Consider the following 13,865-nt stretch of genomic DNA (forward strand, 5'->3'; position numbering starts at 1 on the left):
AGACATCACAGCCTCTCCCTGGCCTTGTTTTTCAGGTGCTCTCCCTTTCTCTGCCGGCTCCCTTCTAGTTTACATGAACCTGGAGAAAATCTGGAATGGACCCCGAGATCGGTTCTCTCTCCTCCAGAACTTCGCCAATGTCTGCCTGGCTGCCGCGGTGACCCAGACACTCTCCTTTCCCTTCGACACGGTGAAGAGAAAGATGCAGGTGAAGAGTTATGTTTGGGGGGCTTTGTGGGTATGTGGGAGGGATGGCTTGCAGTGTTTGTGGGTGGGTAACAACAGCAAAGAACATGAAGCCTGAGCGATGCCAGGTTTCCAAGGAGCTCGTGACTGCTCATACAAACACTCTGCAAACCCTCACTCCGTGGCATTTCTGCTGCTAACCTCAGGGCAATGGACTCGAGCCCAAGCCGCCTCCCCATTCCCATCCTCTGCTTTTTTAGGTCTTTTATAAAGCACTTTTCTTTCCTCTCTTCATAGCTGCCACTGCCCGTTACATCAAGGCGGCCTCCACAGCGAGGACAGGGCACCCTTGCCTTCATAGCCTGTCCATACTTCAGTGAAACAGACGGAAAGAACCAAAATAAGCCAGGAATTATCAATAGCAAGGGGCCAGTAGTCCCTGATTCCCCTGCTGAGAAAGTAACTGCATTTGAAATGGGCCGGTGTCTTAGTGGGATTGGCCCTGCATTTTCCTAATTTTTACCTAGGAAAACTCACAGTTTCTCTACAGACCACAGAGACAAAAGCCTGATATCTGAGATCTCAAAGAGAGGAATTGGCTTAGCTTAGAATCAGCCGATTTTGATCAAAGAAAAATCAGAGTAGTCCAAGTAAGGTTGGGGGTTACAGGCAGGTCCACACAGGGCAGGGGTGGGAGTCGCATCTGCCCTGAACCCTGCTCACTCTCCGCCAGCCTCCCTTCAGACTCCACACCCACAGGCTTGCCTGCCTCTCTGGCCTCTTCCGGGCAAATCTTGATTTATACAATCGATGTATTCCTGAAGAGCTGCTTGGATATTAATTTGGGGGAGTTGAATCCAATTTTAAATGATCAGTCCCCACTGAGTTTGTTTTTCCCCGTGTCTCTAACTTGTCCCTCTGCTATCTCAGTGCCCGCCCCCCACCCCCCTCCGGCTTCCCCATGTGGTTTTCTTTGCCAGGCCAGGCCAGGCCTCACGTACCTCAGCACTAAAAAGCCCGCAAGTACTTATCTCAACCTATAAAGAAAAGCTGCCTCAGAACAATACACATCACAATTGCACCCAATTCTGCTGCTCCAATCCATCAAACTTTTCATCTGTCTGGGTTGCGTTCCTTTCCTGTCCTTTGTCCAAACACATTTTTTAAATTGTCAACGTTATTGTAATTTTAACGTAGATGCAAGTTTAAAGCCTGCTTAGTGCATGCCTATTTATAAAAGCCATTATTCCTCATTTTAAGGGTAATGTACATACGCTTAAAAATGGTTAAAATGGTCAATTTTATGATGTGTGTTTTACCACAATTAAAAAAATAAGGAGGGCTTCCCTGGTGGCGCAGTGGTTGAGAGTCCGCCTGCCGATGCAGGGGACACGGGTTCGTGCCGCGGTCCGGGAAGATCCCACGTACCGTGGAGCGGCTGGGCCCGTGAGCCATGGCCGCTGAGCCTGCGCGTCCGGAGCCTGTGCTCCGCAACGGGAGAGGCCACAGCAGTGAGAGGCCCGCGTACCGGAAAAAAAAAAAAAAAAAAAAAAGGAATGCACATAGATTATAGAAAATTTGGGAAATACAGAAAAATACAAAAAAGAAAATAATAATTACCTATAAGCCCAACACCTATGCATTATGATGATTAATAGTTTTACTTCTGTGTATGTTCGTATGTGTATGCATATGTGCGTGCATAAATATAAGTATATAATATATGCATATGGAAAGTTATTTTTCACAAAACTGCATTCCTACTATATATAAAAATTAATATCTGTTTTTTTCACTTATTTTATAATAGATAGTGCCTCAGGCCATCAAGTACTAAGAGCATCTTTTCTAATTATCACATATATTCCACCATATGGATGTGCCATAACTTAAAAAAATAAAAAACAAATTTATTCTCTCAAAGTTCCGGAGGCTAGATGTTTAATATCAAGGTGTTGGCAGGGCCATGCCCCTTTTGAAGACTCTGGAGGAGGATTCTTCCTTGTCTCTTCCAGCTTCTGGTAGCCCTAAGCATTCCTTGGTTTGTGGCAATACAACTTCAATCTCTGTCTCCATCGTTCCATAAATAACAATTTCTGTTTTTTAATATTCAGGCTGTTTCTAATTCTTCAGTATGATAACACCACAGTGAAAGCCCTTGTATTTTTTCACATTTGTGATGACACCCTTTAGCTGTATTCCTAGAAATACAGGCCACAAGACAAAAATAATTCTAAGGCTCTTAATGAAGTTTGCACCCCAGAAAGGCTGTAAGTTTACGCCTGCACCAGCAGTGAGTGGGGTGGTCCATCTCAACTCCCATCAACTGTAATGACTATCACTTTCTAAATCCTTGTGAACCTAATAATAGCTGAAAAATGCTGGCACGTTAATTTGAATTTCATTGATTATGAGAAGATTGCATGTTTTTCATATATCAATTTGTCCTTTGTATTTCTTTGTAAATTTTCTGTGTCCATTGCCTATTTTTCTAGGCTATTCAGCTTTTTTTACTAATTGGTAAGAAGTCTTTATATGTTAAAGATATTAACCCTTTGTCATACACTGCATGCATTTTTCCCAGTTTGACAGTTGGCTTCTAATACTGTTTATGTTGTTATTATACATATTTTTTAATTTTTATGCAAATATATATATATATATTACTATTTTTTGGTTTCTAACTTTGCTCTTCTGTGTAAAAGGCCTACCCCATCCCACAATCATATGACTATTCACTTATATAGTTCTTTAAATATTTTTGTTGTAATTTTTACACTTATCACTTTATTTATAATTTACCTGAGGTATGATGTGAGGTAATCATCTGACTTTAAAAAAAAAATAGTTTACCAATTGTTTAAGCACCATTTTTGGAATAATCTCTTTTCCCCACTACTCCGTGCTTCGACTTTTACCACATCCTAGATATTTGTATATGTTCTAGAGTCTGTCTTGGGGCTGTGTATTCTGAGCTGTAGATTTGTCAGTCTGTCCTCGTGCCAGAGCCACACTATTTCAATTCCTATAGCTTTATAATACCTTGTAGTGTCTGACAGGGCATCTACCCCCTCACCACTCTTCTCTTCAACATTTCCTTGATTATTCTCAGTCATTTGTTCTTCCTGATGAACTTTAGAACTACCTTGTGATTATGACTGGAGTTATGTTCAACCTATATACTTGGAATAATTTATGTAAAATATTCTATCTTTATTCAGGAATACTGTATATCTCCCCTATAGCCTCAGTCTTCTTTCTTTACATTGAACCGTATGACATTGCCAACATCCTACCTTTTTGACATACCCAAAGGGCAACTTCATATAGTTAACTCTTATAAAAGTTGATTTCTTCATATGATAATTATGCTTTTTCTAAAAAGGATAGCTTCTTAAAAAAAAATCCAGGGTGAGGTTGAGTGGGAAGGAGGTAGGATATACTACAAGCTTTTTATTCATTTTTTTTTAACATCCTGGCCCTAGGAATTTATCTTCCTGTCAGGAGTGAGAATGGGCTCTCGCTGGTTGGCCATCAGAAGATGGATGAAACTAAGGCGGCTTATATCACTGGCTTCCATGCTTTGAGGATTGCTTTTTGAAATAGTAGAGCCAGAGGCGTCTCGCCAGCACTTTCTGGCACCTCTTATAATTTAGTGTTCCTTATGCAGAGTTCAAGGTTTAGTGAGCTCACTTCCTCCCTATAGTAAGCCTGCTCAAACCCAGGGCTTTGAGCCTGGGGGTTGGAGCAGTCAGTGAGAAAGGGTAGAGTCTAGGACCAACTCCAGTGTGTGGGTTTTTTCCCTACACCAAGGAAGTCTCCAACGGCAGCTGAGTGTCCTACAATTCCACTCAACTCGGACACTCTCTACTCGGAGACAGCATCAGATTTCACAGGTCAAGGGCTCAGTCGCACAAGACCATCCCCCCACTTCAAATGCCGATGTCAAGTCCAGGTTGTCACCTGTGCTTCTGAAGTATAAATTAGAGGTTCCCACAGCCCCATCCTTGGATTCAATTAATTTGCTAGAGTGTCTCACAGAACTCAGGAAACCAGTTGACTCACTAGATTACTGGCAACCAGGCCCCATCCTTAGGGGCTTTCCAAAAGTCGCTACATTAACATAAACTCAGACTTGGTTGAAAGGGGTTTGTTATGAATATCAAGGCACCTTTATTGCTCTCATCACTTAGGTAATGTCAAGGATTATAGGAGCTCTATGCCAGAAATGGGGACGAAGACCAAGTATATATTTCTTATTATACATCACAATATCACAAAGGGTTTCAGATGAAATTCACTGACATCTAAATGTGAGGGTGAAGGTTTCAGTCTTCTCTGTAAACTCTTAGCTTTCCTTTTTCCACCTGAGAGCTAGAACAATGACCTCTTATGGGGTAATCTAGCCACCACTACATTCTACTCTAGAATATATACCTACCACAACAATCTGCTATACAGTAGAAGTGGGTATTTGGGGGTAAATTTGATCATATTTTCCCTTGTATGGAAACCTTATGCATAATGCATACACAGAGCTTCAACAAGAAGCTTTCAAATAAGTGCAAAGTCATGATGGTTGTGAAAAAAAAAACCAAAAAAATCCAAAGAGACAATTGCATGGTTTTCACAATATATGATCAGCATCCAGTTATGAATGACAACATAAATGTCATCCAAAGATACGGGAAGCGAAATCTTACGGTTGCGATCAAAGTGTTATTTTACAGGAGTTAATAAACACTAATACCTTGTCCCGCCTACTTAAAAAGAATCAACTCCCCAGAACAGAACCACAGACTGCTTTAAAATGCAAACGTGCGTTGCTTTCTCTGGCCACTAGATGTCGCTGCAGTAACGGAGCTTATCTGAGCACTACCTGAGGGTATGGGAGCCCTGCAGCTGGTGATCACCGACTAGTTAACAACCCCCTAATCCCCGCTCAAAATACATCTTCAGTTCGGAGAGTAAGGAACCTAGAAACAACAGGCTAACCGTAAATTGTATTGTGGCTGTTTGTTCCTGCAGAGCACTCAATCCAACTTCTCCAAGAAGAGAGAGCTTTAATAACAGTCTCCCCGCCACCCCCTGTGGGAGCAGGTAGGGTTTGTCCGCAGAATTTATGAGGAGAGAGCTTTGCAGGGCAGCCGGGCTGCTCTGACCTGAACACACTTAATGGTAACATTTGCATTCCATCGGCTTTCCTCCTTACACTGTCCATCAGGAAGCAAATCAATGTCAGGTGTCTGTTGGATAACAAGCTGGACAGGGAATTTCCTGAACCCCCATACCGACCGGCCACTTTGTCTGAATGTCTCATTCTCCTAATGTATGCTTTATCCAGACACACACATACACACACACAATCTGTCCGTTTAATGCCGCATCAGGTTGGAAGTCTCTTGAACACTAATGACAGTAATCATAAGTCTTGTTTAACCAGCTGAGCCCTTCCTTCACCGTGCTTACACTCATTTTATTCCTTTTTCTTTTTCTCACCCCGGCTCCTCGCTGGCATGCTAGAGACTGGAGAGGTAAATAAATTATGCATGTGCATGTTTTGATGGGATGGTTTCTGCTGGGAAGGGGGTGAGTCAGCCCTGCGCACAGATAGGATGAGGTGCCCCCATACCTGGGGCGCTTTCATGGCCCCCAAGACCACCCTGCCTGAAATGCCCTTGGCCACACTTCAGCACATTTCAGCTCAAGCTCTTCCGGGTACATACCCGGCCTTTCCACTTCTGTCTGTCCCACACCTGGCCCTGAGCTTGGAACTAATTAGTTTGACGAGTCTGTGGGCTCTCCATAAGGACCAGGGAGTCCTGAGCAAATGGTTCTCTGGACAGTTCATGTGGAAAAAAAAGAGGAAGATAAGCTGCCCGGAAAATCCAGGGAGCAGCTGAGAAGGTGGAGCTTCGGAATCTGGTGGGCCTTCTGAGAAGGTCAGGAAGGAGGCACCAGGCACAAGCTCAGTCTCCCACAACTCTCCCTGACCCCCCTCCCTGCAGCCCGTATTAGGTGTCTCCGTTTCATTAAACATAAAACCAAGTGTTAGCCTGTTGCTTTCTACCCAGGGGACTTCGACCCCATCAGGGCTCACAAGGCAAGCAGGATTAGGCCAGGTCAGCATTTGAACTGAAAGCACATAAGATGAGGGACAGAGGTAGTATCCAAGGGGCACAGCTGACTGAGCAGAAGAGGCACGGTCCCTGAGTGAAGAGAGGGCCCCAGCTGTTCAGACAGATGCTTGAACCTGCCTGAGATGCTGAACTGGGCACTCCCGCCAGGGCGCCCCGCCCCTCTCGTGGCTCCTCCTACTCAGGTCCACATCCTCAGCCCTGAGCCACATTTCCCGAGCCCCGGCCCCACACTTCTCACTGTTTGCCGGACACTGCCATTTGGCTGTCGCCTCTCCAGGGTCACCTCTAAGTATGTATCAAACCGTCTTCCCAAGGTTCTGCATTTCAGTGCTGTCATTCCCCCAGCCACCCAGGCTGCAGACCCGGAAGTTGTCTTTGACTCTTTCCCTTCCCCCTCCCCCAGTCAACCTTGAACCCAGTTGGGTCTTCATTCCTAACTTCCCACGTTGGTCTTTCTTTTTGTCACTGTCCCTGCCCTAGTCTAGGACCTTATCGGCTCATACCTAGGCTACTGCAGTAATCCTCTAATTGGTCTCAGGATTAACTCTAAAACTGATCATAAACATTGGGTACTAATGTACCAGGCACTGTGCTGAGGTATTTATGCTCATTATCTCATTTAATCCTGGCAATAAACCTGCCAGGTGGGCACTGTGCTTATCAAGCCCATTTCACAGAGGAGAAAATCAAGGCACTGAGAGGTTCTGTAGCCTGCCCAAGTTCACACACTCAGTCACTGAGTAACCTGAGATGTAACTTATCACCAGGGCCAATATTCATTTCAGCCCCCTCCAGCCCAGGCTTCTGCCAGATGAATTTTCTTAAGATCTGCCTGCGTTGTGTCTTTTATTGCTCTGAGAGAATAAAGGCTGAGCCCCTTGGCCTGGCAGGCTGCCCTTACCAACTTTGCCGCGCTCATTGCACAGAGGCCCCCTATATCAGGAGTCGCAAGATCAGATGCCGGCAGGAACTTGGAAGTAACAGGAAAAAGAGAAAGTAGGGAAACCCAGGTAACATAACACTCACCCCCTAGAGAATAAGGATTCCGATGCAGTCTGAGCCATCCTGGCTTTCAGAAGCATTCTGGAGCGCTAACTGCAGTGCTCACAAAATGTGGCCAGCATCTAAGTATGAATTACAGCGTGGAACAAAGTGGGCCAGGGGAAGCTGCAGCAAGTCCCTCTTCTCCAAAGGATAGATGCCATTTAGAAATGTGGGCCCACTTTTCAAGGGAGCCTGAAATCCAGATTTGTATGTAAGATCCCAATTTTTCAATGTTGGCAAATGAAAATTGTTAAATCCTGCCAGGGCTAAACAGAACATGCCTTTTTCTGACCTCTGCTCTGTTCCAGCCTCCAATTCAATCAAAATTATCTTAGCGCCCCTCCCCCATCCCCCTGAAGAATAAGTGTATTTCACATTCCTGTCCCCTCTGCCTGGGCATCTACCTCCATCTCACCTGACATCTGCCACGTGGTGGCTGTCCCTTCTGACCTACAACAGCACACATCTGTTGCTTTCGTTTGATAAAGGAGTTGGCTTTTCCTACCCCTCAAACAGCTATTCTATCGTGATGGATAAAGGCAGGTGTTTTGCCTCTGTAGAACCACAAATGGGGGTGTTCCCCACGGCCTCGGAGGGGATTCGGGGGTAGGAGAATCCAGGTTAACTAAAAGAGTGCTCTGCCAATAACTGCAGATGCTGTTTTCACTGTCACTCCCACCCCACCCCCAAGGGCATATTTTGTTCCAAAAGCTTTATGGGTGAACAACCCCTTTTAAATGATGCTCTTAGCCTGTATGTGCGCTCTGGTCCAGCTGGTTTATTTTCCACGGCATTTCTCCGCGTGCCCCACCTTCTGCCGTCTCTCCACCATTGCAGCACATCCCCACCCTGTGTGAGCCCCCTCCTGAAGCCTTCTCTCCCCTCCTCAAGAGGAAGAAGTCTCCCCAGTCTGAACGCCCAAAGCTCCCTCTCGCTATAGCTCTCAGGCCCACGTCACATGCTTCCTTGAATCGTAATCTTCTGTGTCCATTATTCCTTCTAGACTTTGAGCTCTTTGCCTTTGGGACATACGTCTTACACATTTGTATGTCCCCACAGCACGTAGCCTCATGTAGCAGGCACTCGATACTTGTTTAAAAATGAATGAAGTTCAGGGCCGGCTTCTGAGATCTCACTGCCTTGTGAGTACAGAATTGAACCTTAGCTGCTGCTGGGTGAGCCCCAAGTCTGTGTGCTCGTCCCTACCCCCTGCTGAAGGTAAGAACAGCCTGCCCTTTCCCCGGCCTGCTGACCTAGGGAAACCTCGACTTGTCCCCTGTCTCAGACTGCCTGCAATCCTCGCTCTGAAAGTGCACTACCTCCCACCCCCTACCTTAGCTCTCCAGTTGTGTATCGCAGCTCCAACAGCTGTTACCATTTCAAGAGAAGTAAATATGCTAAAAGGACAGAGTAAAAGAGTCTTGATGTACACCCCCCTCTTCATGGCAACCTCCCACTGCTTTGTACAGCGCCTGGAAGTGCCTGATGAATCGGTATCATAGCACTTGTATTTGTCAGTTTGTTGACTTCAGTAAATGCGATATGAATGAACAGCTCTAAATCTGTGCCCTCCTTTGGTGGGGAGGCTTTTGTCCGGGGACAAAATATGTCTGGAGGAGGTAACGAAAGGAAAGTTTTCCCCGGGAATAAGAAATTGTAATAATGTGATAATAACTACCATTTATTGGTCATGTGATACAGACCAGGCAGTTTATCATCCCATTCCATCCTCTTTATCGACCCTATTAAGTATTGTTATTATTCCTAGTTTCTAGGTGAGGAACTGAGGCACAGAGAGGGTAACTTGCCCAACAGTCACTTAGCTAGCAAGTGGGGCGGGGGGCTGGGATTGAACCTAGGTCTCTCCTTCAGGCCCAAGCTTTATCCACCAGGACTATAGGGGCTTGGTCCTAGATGCTAGGTAATCGTTTGTTTGTTTTTTTTTCCAGTTCCCTTGCCCTGGGTGTGGGAGTAGAGGATGAGGGAGAGGGAAACCTAACCTTGAGATTTGGGAGCACACAGCCTCAGTTGAAAGAAACAGTAGTGCGCAAGCTCAGAAACAGGCACGAGGGTGGCTTTGGCCAGGGTATGGTTAACTCAAATTGGAGAAAAAAAAACCTTTGGAAAACCAGGCTGTGGGTGCCTCTGGCTTTCTTTGGTCACTGGCAGCCTGACAATGGAAGGCTTGAAGCCGGCAGGTTGCAATGAGAAGCAGAGAACATTCAGCAGCCATGGACCTTTGGCTGCCTCAGACTGGCCACGCCGCTGGGACGGACTGGGAAGAAAGCCCCTCCGGCTCACCGAGCCCCTAGCAGAGCAGGTGCAAAGCCCCAGGAGGGGAAAGTAGATTGTTCTCATCACACCTGCTAGGAAGCGCTAAGCGAGTTGCAGATGTTCCGCCTAGCTCAACATTTCTTGGTTGACGTCGTGTCTGTTGTCAGTAGGAATAGAGTTCTATTTCCCCAGCACAGCCAACTTGCACGATGATCCTGAAGTACAAACACTGCTGGGTTCTAAGCTCTCGGGGCTTAGAGAGCTTAGAGAGGATGGGAACCTTACCTTTTTAGTTCGTTGCATTTTTAACTCTTTGCCATCATGTTGCTCTGGGGGCTGGCCCCTCTGGGGACTGACTTCTTCTGCCTAAGTCAGTAGCATTGCCTTGGCAATTCTGAGAAAAAAGTATGCTTTTCAGATCCAGGTAGATGTCTGGACATCCCTCAGGCCAGGTGGCTTCGTTTGAGCATCATCGTTAAGGTGTAAGGAAAGGAAAAGCCCCCCCCCCCTTTGTTTTTTCCAAAGGTGTAGGGTGCCCTAAATACTTTAGGGATGACAGTTGTTGATCATGGAAAGGAGACTCTCCCCTAGAGGGCAGGCAAGGAGGGAGCAGGGAGGAGCCTTCCTAATTCCACTCATTGTGAAATCACTCTGCCCTTTCTCTTGACCTGAGCTGGCTTACTCCTTCCAAGAGATAAAGTCTGGGTATCAAAATGGCCACCCTCCGCTAAGCAGACTTCTTCGAGCTCCAGCTAAACAATAACAGCAGCTAAGACAGGCGTCCCCCTTCCCCCTGCCTCCAGAGTGGGGGTGAAGAGAGAGGTAGGGGAAAGAGAAAGAAAGGTCCCAGAAAAGGCCTTCTGTCAGCCAAGAAAGGCCTGCAGCTATGAGCAGTCATCTGCGGCTCCTGCTGTCAGGAGGAGATGAACACTGGGGTTTCCCCATCCCTCCGCTGGCCTCAAGCCAGCTTTAGAAACGCAGCACCAGTTTTTACCTCCTTTCCCCCACAGAGCTGTTCATTTGTTTTTGACAGCTGTGTTCATCTCAAAGCTTTCGTGGGCAGATTAGCTCATTGGTCCAGAGTGTGGGCTTTGGATGCCATCCCTGTCCCTTACTCTTTCTGTGAACTTGGGTAAGCCACATGGCCTCTCTGAACCGCATCTTCCTCATCTGTAAAACACGGGGAGAAGCCTAATGCCTGGCTCATATCCCCATGGAGAAGACTGAATTGGGTTAATGCAGATGCAGTGCCAGGCACAAGATAAACACTCAATATAAATACTCAGTAAAACCGAGGTACTATTTTTATTGTTCTTGAAGCATCTCTTCAGAATCTATGCATGGCGTTGAAGGCCTGATTAGAACCATAAAAGCCGGGCCAGGTGTGTTTGTGTGTTTCGTATGATCGCTATAAACACGCAAATGAGCTAGCATTGTGAGACCTCAAAAGATCTTCCGTCTCTATAGATAATGGTGATCAGGGATGGTAGGGGAGTGGATCATTCATTCGTTGGGTTAATTTAACAGGCGTTTACCTAGAGGCCACCCTGTGCAGGTACTGCCTATGTCTGTATTCCCAGCCTGCAGAAAACTGGCATCTGCCAAATCTCCTGCACCCTTCCTACCCAGTCTCACTCCCAATCAAGGTGACACTAGGGAATTCCCTGGCGGTACAGTGGTTAGGACTCCACGCTTTCACTGCCGAGGGCCTGGGTTCAATCCCTGGTCGGGGAACTAAGATCCGCCAAGCCGTGGGGTGCAGCCAAAAAATAAAAATTAAAAAAATTAAAAATTAAATTTAAAAAGGTGACACTGAAAGTTGGCTCTTCGGCCGCCGCTGCTCAGCATGTGCTCCCACGGCCTCCCTCTGCTGCCCTCGCTTGCATGCATCTCAATTGCTTTCTGCCCCAGCTGCACTTTTGATTTCCCCACCCCCGCCCCCGATCGGCACATGGGAACTGTTTCTCTTCTCTTCCCAAGCAAAATACTAACCTGCTGTCCATTTACTCGCTTCCCCCATGTCATTGCGGGCTTTCCGAGCAGGTCCTCGGGCACCTCGGCCAGGATGGGGGGTGACTTGTAGGCTTGCCAAGCCGGGGGCAGCTGCCTGCACCCGTTTCTGTGGACGTCCCCACCACAGAGCCAGGGTGCTTCTCGGCTGTATGAGGATAACTCTTGGGGACCTAGCTCTGCCAAGAGAAACTTGGGCCATGTGGCTCACAGGACATAAAGGTCCTTTTACTTCAATAGCATTGGCTTTTTTTTTTTTTTGGCTTGTTTGACTATTGGGGATTTGCCAAAGGACAAAAGCCTCCTACCACAACTGCCTTCCACGCATGTGTGTCCTCAGATGGCTTGGGAAGTGGACCACTTGGTCTTCAGGTTGCGTCCCATATGGCTACAGAAGGTAAAAGTTGTTTCCAAATAACAAGTGAAAGGTTCTGAGCTCCTGTTTGCTCCAACTAGCAGACTCTCTTTTTTTTTTGTTTGTTTTTGTTGTCTTTCTTTGGTCTCTCCTTTTAAATGCTTTTTTTAAAAAAAAATTAAGACTTTGGGGGTTTTTTGGAGCAGTTTTAGGTTCAAAGCAAAATTGAGAGGAAGGTGCAGAGATTTCCCACCTACCCCTTCCCCACACGTGCGCGGCCTCCCCCATTACCCACAGCCCCCACCAGAGGGGTGCATTTGTTACCAAGGATGAAGCTACATCATTTCCCACAGGGGCAAATATATCTGTAGGATAGATTCCTAGAAACAGGATTGCTTTGGTCAAGGGTATATGAGTTTTACATCTTCATAAATATTGTTTAATTATTTCAGAACTCATGGAAAGAATGAACAACCTAAAATGTTGCCTCTGTTGGAAGGACTCTATGGAGTTTATCACAGAAACAATCAAGCACATTGCTTTGAAGCATTTACCTTTCATTTCCATCAACTGCAAGTTCGTTCCTCCTTTTCTTCAGTATGTATTAAGCACATACTGGATGCCTGGCATATTGGTGGATTTGGGGGCTAAAACCACATACAAGATAGATAGACACGGTCACTGCCCTCATGGTATTTATAGTCTGTGAGGTGGGGGAGACATGAAAGAAATAATTATACACTAAATCATTACAAACTGTGTCACGTGCCAGGAAAGAGAAGTACAGGGTGACCAAAAGTGTTTACTAGGCTCCTGACTTAGGCTGGAGATCTGGGAAGACTTCTCTGAAGAAGTGCTGTTTAGTCTGGTTAGTAAGAGAGACTTAGCTAGGCAGAGGGAACGGCAGATTTGAAGTCCTGGGGGCAGGAAGGAGCCTTGAGTGGGACCAACAGCATGGATTAGAGGAGCAAGAAAGGGCCTTCAAGTTCATTTAGTTCCAGTCTCCTTAACTGACGTGTGAGGAAACTAAGGTTCAATGAACTAAAGGACTTGGTCAAGGTTATGCAGATAGTGGCAGAGCCAGGACTAGGACCCGGCTTTCTCAGATGATGTCTGCTGCAGAATGCTGCATGCCCATACTGGCAGCTGCGGATCTGAACTAGACGCCATGGGATAGTTGCCTGGGTTTGTGTGGAGGGAGGATTTAACTTCAGAGCCTTGTAGCTAGTAACCTGACGTGTTTTGTGTGTCTTTGCTAGGAAGATACGGTTCGGGCAAATGGCAGTCTAGCGTTCTAGTCTACTGGGTTGGTTTAGTCTTCAGTATACTTTTCTCCAAGTTTTGGTTTTTAATTTTTTGGGGGGGTTGGGGATTTTTTTTTTTTTTTTTTTTTTGGCCATGCTGAGCAGCTTATGAGATCTTAGTTCCCTGACCAGGGATCAAACCTGCACTCTCGGCAGGGAAAGCGCAGAGTCCTAACCACTGGACCACCAGGGAATTCCCTCTTCTCCAAGTTTAAATACTAAATAATAATGATAATGGTGGTTACTATATGTCAAATGCTGTTCTAAGCACCTTACATATGTTTCATTTAATCTTGACAACAGTCCTATAAGGCAGGTGTTATTATTATTGTCCCATTTTACAGATGAGGAAATTGAGGTTCAGGAAGGTCGAGGCATTTGCTCAAAGTCCCAGAGCTAGTAAGTGGCAAAGTGAGGTCTCCATCTAAGCAGTCTGGCCTCAGGACCCGTGTGCTTTCCCCAGGCGTTCTCACTGTCTGCAGCAGATTGATGGGCTCAGGTCTCAGCCTGAGCTGCCTTGTGCTATGGAGGGCCTACACCAGTGATCCTCAA

At 46.2% G+C, this 13,865-nt stretch overlaps 1 protein-coding gene across 2 annotated transcripts in view; it reads left to right on the top strand.

The window, feature by feature from the left end:
• Nucleotides 1-13,865, top strand: part of SLC25A43 (solute carrier family 25 member 43) — a 36,634-nt gene that overhangs the window by 10,389 nt on the left and 12,380 nt on the right. The window contains exons 3-4 of one of the 2 annotated variants that reach the window (XM_032621011.1): nt 36-208; nt 484-1,502. In XM_032621011.1, the coding sequence (XP_032476902.1) occupies nt 36-208; nt 484-702 (392 nt within the window). In that variant the 3' untranslated portion in view covers nt 703-1,502. Of the gene's footprint in view, nt 1-35; nt 209-483; nt 1,503-13,865 lie in introns of those variants that run through there. The other variant, XM_032621010.1, reaches the window with a different exon arrangement.

Source organism: Phocoena sinus, chromosome X (assembly GCF_008692025.1).
Source record: "Phocoena sinus isolate mPhoSin1 chromosome X, mPhoSin1.pri, whole genome shotgun sequence".
Lineage (NCBI taxonomy): Eukaryota > Metazoa > Chordata > Mammalia > Artiodactyla > Phocoenidae > Phocoena > Phocoena sinus.